Genomic DNA, 7,565 nt, shown 5'->3' on the forward strand with positions numbered 1-7,565 from the left:
TAATTAGCTTCTAGATCGAATATGTGTCTGGATGCGTTTGGTTTGAATTAGCTGTGTTATGTGGCCCTCTGACATAACTCTTGGGCTTTTATAAGAGTCGCATAACCAAGGACGGAGGCAGAGTTTGGTATGGGTAGGCCGACCAATAGGCAAAAAAAAAAAAAAAAAACCTTATAATTTATTATTTTTTTTACCTTAAATTTATTTTTTTCCTTGTATTGGGGGACATGGCCTACACTAACCATCCCCAGTTCCGTCATTGCGTATAACCGTCTACTAAACAACATTACTTAAAAAAAACACAATTAAATAATAACACCTAGTCTATTCTGACAAAGGAACTCGAAGAAAGAAAATTGAGACTATAAAGAATACCCCTCATCAACCACCATTATTCGGTATGGATCTTCGATGAAGATTGAGAGATAAAGAAAGCTTTGACAAGATGACAGAAGCTAACAGTTGTCACGAGAGATAAAAACTATATCTGTAAAAAAGGTGACCTTTTGATTTTGCTTACACCACAGAATCAATCATTGATATTTGCTCTTTCTTTTTTAATTTATTTTTTTATTTTCTTAGAGCTATTTTTGTGCCAGAAACCGCTTATATATGTGGGGGGTCTTTGACAAAGGTTTCATTCAACAGCGCTTTCTGCTCTCTCTTCTCTCTTCTCTCTATCTCTCCATCTCTCATACCCATTTGCAGCTTTCTTTGAAAAAAAACATTTACAAAGACAGCTAGTTATGGCTATAGAGATTGATGATCATCAGCAGCCCTCTGTTGAGCTATCAAAAGTTGCAGTTTCTGAAACTCATGGGGAAGACTCTCCATATTTTGCCGGCTGGAAAGCTTATGATGAAGACCCTTATCATGAACTCAATAACCCTTTGGGAGTTATACAGATGGGTTTGGCTGAAAACCAAGTAAGTGTGTGTATATATATATTATATGCACGAGTGTCAGTCACAGACAGTACTGCAGAAATTTATTGATTTAGAATTTGCATGTAACAGTTTGTTTGTTTGTTTTTTTCCTAAACAGGTTTCATTTGATTTGCTAGAAGAGTACTTGGAAAAGCATTCAGAAGCCTCTAGCTGGGGGAAAGGAGCATCTGGCTTTAGAGAGAATGCTTTGTTTCAAGATTACCATGGACTTAAATCATTCAGAAAGGCAATGGCAAGTTTCATGGAACAAATAAGAGGAGGGAGAGTAAAGTTCGACCCTGAAAGAATTGTCTTAACCGCCGGCGCTACTGCTGCTAATGAGCTGTTGACCTTCATTCTTGCCGATCCCAGTGATGCTTTGCTCGTTCCCACCCCGTACTATCCAGGGTAAGTAGTTAAGCGTTTTGTAAAATCTCAGTTTAACCTTTAAAATTGCTGGGATAACTGGTAATTTAACATGGTATCAGAGCCAATGGTCATGGAATCAGCCTTAACTCTGTCAAATAATCCTCCATTCAAATTAAAAATTCCACGTGTTGGGCCTCACCTATTAAAAGGGAGTTTGAGCCCACACTTAAAGTAATACTTAAGTGATTAAATTTACCTCTTCCTATAAACTTAAAATTTTGGGAAAAGTGGTGATTTAATATCTATATTCTTGAACTAATGTAAATTTATGTTCTTTTATGGCAGATTTGATAGAGATTTAAGGTGGAGAACTGGTGTAAAAATTGTACCAATCCACTGTGAAAGCTCAAACAATTTTCAGATTACTCCAGAAGCTTTAGAAGCCGCCTATAGCAATGCAGAAGCCATGAACATCAAAGTGAGAGGGGTGCTAATCACAAACCCTTCAAATCCATTGGGCGCAACAATCCAACGGTCAGTTCTTGAAGAGATTTTCGACTTTGTCACTCGCAAGAACATCCATCTCGTCTCTGACGAAATCTACTCAGGATCCGTCTTCTCGCCAACTGAGTTCGTAAGCGTTGCCGAAATCCTCGAAGCCCGAAAATTCAAGGATTCAGAGAGAGTGCACATTGTTTACAGCCTATCAAAAGATCTCGGCCTCCCGGGTTTTAGAGTTGGCACGATATACTCGTACAACGACAAGGTTGTGACAACAGCCAGGAGGATGTCTAGTTTCACCTTAATTTCTTCGCAAACACAGCATTTGTTGGCTTCCATGTTGTCCAACAAGGCATTCACAGAGAACTACATCAAGATAAACAGAGAGAGATTAAGGAAGAGGTATGAGATGATCATTGAAGGCCTTAGGAGTGCTGGTATTGAGTGTTTGAAAGGAAATGCTGGGTTGTTTTGCTGGATGAATCTAAGTCCATTGTTGGATGAACCCACAAGAGAAGGTGAATTGGCTCTTTGGAACTCCATGCTGCATGAAGTGAAGCTCAATATATCCCCAGGCTCTTCTTGCCATTGCTCTGAACCTGGTTGGTTCAGGGTGTGTTTTGCTAACATGAGTGAGCTCACCCTACAAGTTGCCTTGAAAAGAATCCATATTTTCATGGAACAACCAGAACGAGATCGATCGTAAAAATCAAATCTCTTCTCAATAATGTTAGCTATTTAGTAGACTACTATACGATCATCATATAACTCGGATGGCATGACAATAAAAAATTCGACACGTCATTCCAATCGTATAACAGTCTACTGAATCTCGTTACTTTTTTTTTTTTAATGGTTCTGTCCATTTTGATTCTTTGGATGACATGACTGAGATCAGAGATTTGATTTCTATCTCTCTCTCTGGTTGTGGATTGTTGGATGACATGACTGAGATCAGAGATTTGATTTCTATCTCTCTCTCTGGTTGTGGATTGTACTGTAAATCACATTGAATTGGAAAATAGTTTTGTTTGCTTGCTTTGCTATAAGCAAGTTCGATCTGCAGAAATTCCGTATGTTTTTTTCTCTGAGTTGCTGAGAAATTAATTCCATTTGTTAGACTTTCTCTCTCACTTTAAAAGTATTTTATGATGCCTTTTCTCCTGGTCAGCATATTTAGTGTGGAAGCGAGTTAATTTGTTCATGAGCTCTCATCACCTAAACATAATCAACCTTGTAAAGGCATGATTAATTAAAACTAATGTGGGACATGGAAGTTTGTACAATAATTCAACATGTATCCGACCAAACTTCTTGGCTTGGTTGGAATCTAAACTGGAACTTCTTACCTTTGACATTTGAAGTTGATTTTGTCATGGTCATGTCAAGCTAACATAATTAAGCCGGCTTGATTAAGATGTTATTGGATAAGATATGCTTAATTAATTGCTTATAGCTTTCCATATATACACAATTATGCTTAATTTACACCAAACAATGTTCCACCACGTGATATCATCATTTGATGCAGCTTATTGCAATGAATAAACCTTGATTATATTAATGTAATGATCATTAATTATTGTTCAATCACCAACTCATGACCTATGCTTTAATGTCATGCTAAATCGCCAATTATTCTTGCAAAAGCATATTTTCGCACGGCCAACTTAACCATCAGAAGTTCCACGCTGGCCTCAGACCAAGACTACTCCGGTTGTCGTTTTCTTGTCTTGCAAGTGGCCCGTCAACCAATCTGAACGTGCAAAAATATGCTTTTGCAGTCTTAAAAGTTTGAGGCGATAGGAATATGCTACTTTAACAACCACATTAAATACTTAAACTAAAAGAAATGGATATATGATGAAGATGATCTCAACTAATCCTTCAAGCAAGGATTAAGAAACAGGGTGTAATAAGCATATATAAACTTGGATGCATCTTAGCAGCATCATGCGCGCTTCCCAACACCATAGAATACATATATGTCTGGAATTTTCTAAGTCACTATTGTATACATTGAGATTGGAACATGTTTTTCTATTAAATTTCCTTATAATTCTTTAGCGTTTACTTTTTTAAAGCATGGATTTGACTTTAACATCTCCTTCTAAAATCCAACTAAATTGCAAACTAATCATCATTATGATAATATTAATTTAAGATTCAATAGCTTTTCTCATATTTCAAAACAACACTAATTTGGCAACCAAATGTTCTTCCATATACTAAACTAATCACCCAACTTCCTCTCGTCAAACATGGTTTTAGCTTCCAATTATACGTGTCAACTGTCATTTAATTTAATCCAATTTGCTTAAGTTTAGGTTTAACATCAAGAATTAGGTCAGACTTTCATCTATTAAGTCCCAACTTCCTTCCGGCCAAAACTATAATTACTAGATAAACCTTTTTTCTTCCGCGGGGGTGGGGAGTTAGAATTTGAACTTAAGACATCTGCTCTAATACCATGTTAAATGGTCACGTATTCCACTTATCTCACAAGCTTAAAATATTAAAAATTAATAAAATTAATTATTTAATTAACACTTTGAGAGAATAACAAAGCGAAAAGATAAATAAAACACAATATACATCCCCCATTGAAAATTATCCTCTAGGGCTAGATCTTGATCTTATTATTTTCAATTTTTTTTTTTTTTTTGACATGTCCGCACAAGACGGGGGGAAAGTGATTTGAACTAGTGACCCCCGCTTCATGAGGCGTGGTCCCAGCCGATTGAGCTACCCCTTGAGACGTATTATCTTCATTTATTTGTGTTAGATGACTCGATTTATAAGAAAATGAGATAGATGAAGTGAGCTAAAAAAGAAAAAGGGCATCAAGTTTGCTTCTGGACAAAGTTTTCCTTCAAACTGGGTTGGGAGAATTTCCTTCAACCTAATCTATAAAAATGACATGTGTCCCTTGAACATGTGAGATGCACATGTTTTTTTGACATGTTCGCACAAGAGGGGGGGAAAGTGATTTGAACTAGTGACCCCCGCTTCATGAGGCGTGGTCCCAGCCGATTGAGCTACCCCTTGGGACGTATTATCTTCATTTATTTGTGTTAGATGACTCGATTTATAAGAAAATGAGATAGATGAAGTGAGCTAAAAAAGAAAAAGGGCATCAAGATTGCTTCTGGACAAAGTTTTCCTTCAAACTGGGTTGGAAGAATTTCCTTCAACCTAGTCTATAAAAATGACATGTGTCTCTTGAACATGTGAGATGCACATGTTTTTTTAATAGTAGGGACAAAGTTGAAATACATTTTATTAAAAACTCATGTTCATCTCACATTTTATTAAAAAAATGGCAGTTCTTAAAAAAAATAATAAAAAAAAAAGGCAAAGTTTTCCTTCAAACTGGGTTGAAGAAATTTCCTTCAACCTAGTCTATAAAAGTGACATATGTCCCTTAACATGTGAAAAGTACATGTTTTTTAATAGCATGGACAAAATTGAAATAAATCTTATTAAAAACTCATGTGCACCTCGCATGTTATTAAAAAAACAGACACATGTCACTTTTATAGACTAAGGTTGAAAGAAATTCCTCTAACTCAGTTTGGAAGAAAACTTTGTCCTTAAAAAAAATAGACACATGTCATTTTTATAGGTTAGGTTAAAATAAATTCTTTCAACATAGTTTAGAGGAAAACTTTGTTTGTTTGCTTCTGCCATTTTTTTTTTATTTATCTTTTAAGATAAAAACATTAACAAACAATTTAAAATACAAAACATTTCAAATTACTTTTACCTTCATATTACATAAAAAAAAACACTTTTTAAATCCAATTTTTTTTTTTTAAAAAAAGGAAGAAATTAAGAACAAAAATTTCTCAGAATAAATTAAAGACATGCGCAGATCTGTTTTCAAACAAAAAAACACATGCTTCGTGTTGACTTCAAACAACACCTACCCATTTAATGTCATAAAAGTCAAACTGTTCCATTCCCGGCGTGTTGGCTTCCCAAGGCACTTTTTGCGTTAAAAGCAAATCTGCCCATCACCGCCGTCCAGATCGATCAGCCGCTGTGGCTCACGAGGGCAATCATGAGCTGCCACGTAAGTGTATGAGAGATCCCCACGAGAGATATACATATGGGATCCGTATGAGTCAAGTTGTCGACCACCTTGTTGGGATCCGAGTGATCAAAAACAAATTTATAAGTCGGCAGAATGGCGTGTTAGAATATAGCAATTGGTTGCGTGATTGCCGTTGTCATGGGGCCACCCACAGCGTAGAGCGTTCCCATTTGATCACATATGGATAAAAAAATAAAAAAAATAAAAATTTATTTTTATGCATCAAATATTATGAAACACCATGCACCATCAGTTTTTGAAAAATAAAAAATGGTAGAATATAGAATTACTCAGGTTAAGGTGGTATATGCCAAGGAAGATGCTCAAAATTTAGGATTTGGATATGCTTAAATTTATTGGGAAATTTTAGTTTCTGAAATTTCAGATTCAGGTTATTCATTTTCATTAAAGAGCTATTATTCTACCACCTGTCCCACTACTAATAAAATAATAAAATAATGATGATTATTAATATCATTAAAAATTTACTATTATTTTATTAGTAGTGGGACACGTAACAGGATAATGACTCTTGGATGAAAATTGATAGTCATGATCTAAAATTTCAAAAACTATAATTCCCTTAAGAATTCCAGGGAATCAGGATCCCAAAATTTAGGTCATGTTTGGCAATGCTTTTTGTATTTGCCTTTAGTTTTTACCAACAAAAAAAAAAAGAAGTAAAAGTATTAAGAAACAAGTTAAAATACAAAATATTTAAAATACCATCATTTTTATATCATATCATAATAATTTTTAAGTTAAAAATATTTAAAAATAAAAATAAAAATGTCAAACGAGGCCTGTTATTTGTTTCTTTAAAAAATCAAAAATAAATAAATCAACTTACTGAAAATTTTTAATCAAATAAATTATGTTAATTTTACTTGAAATTGAAAAGATCTTTAACTAATTTAGTTTCTCTTCATAGGAAAGGTTAAGAAATTTAAAATTGGGCCTAGTTCCAACTCATCAGAAAACAATTGGGCCTGGTTCGTTCTTAATGTTGGGCTGTATAGTTTTTTGACATGACTAAGCCCATCCAGTCTTGCTAATTATGGGCCGGGTTGGAGGGGATTGCATTGCTTTGTTAAATAACTTCAAAAAGGAGAGGAGAGGAATGCATGATATGCATCTCATCTATTAATCATAAAGAAATGCTTGACTCCATTAAAAAGTCAATCTTTTGGTCATTTTAATTATAGGTGGCATGGTCCATTTTTCATAAATCTATAAATTTATTGTTTAAAATCTATTAATTTTAACATGGACCATGCCACCTAAGATTAAAATGGCTAAAAGATGAATTTTTTAATGAAGCCAGCATTTCTCATTTTAAAATTACCTCAAAATATTATTTTTCAAATCCATTCATTCTCCTATTGAGTGTTGCTTTGGTTTAGTAGTTTTTTAAACGGGCGGTTTGAAAAAATAGTAATTTTGAAATGTAATTAATAAAAATATAATTAATCATTCGAAAGAATTATGATTCGGCCTTTAAAAGCATGCATTTTTAGAACTACACTTTTTTACCTATGTTCTTACATTTTTAAACTGGTATTATTATTATTATTATTCAAATCTACTCCTAAGCAATATATCTTATGTGATTTTGTTTAAAAAATACGTATTTAGCCTACGAAAATTGCGGGGTAAAATGTATTCTCAATTGA

General features: G+C 34.2%; 1 protein-coding gene across 1 annotated transcript; it reads left to right on the forward strand.

Annotated features, from left to right (window-relative positions):
- The first annotated feature begins 746 nt into the window (after positions 1–746).
- ACS7 (1-amino-cyclopropane-1-carboxylate synthase 7) lies at positions 747–2,538 on the forward strand. The gene is given in 3 exon segments (XM_059575701.2): positions 747–926; positions 1,045–1,334; positions 1,641–2,538. Coding segments are annotated over 3 exon segments (1,368 nt in total).
- The last annotated feature ends 5,027 nt before the right edge of the window (positions 2,539–7,565 follow it).

This window comes from Corylus avellana, chromosome 11 (genome assembly GCF_965113065.1).
Source record: "Corylus avellana chromosome 11, dhCorAvel1.hap1.2, whole genome shotgun sequence".
NCBI lineage: Eukaryota > Viridiplantae > Streptophyta > Magnoliopsida > Fagales > Betulaceae > Corylus > Corylus avellana.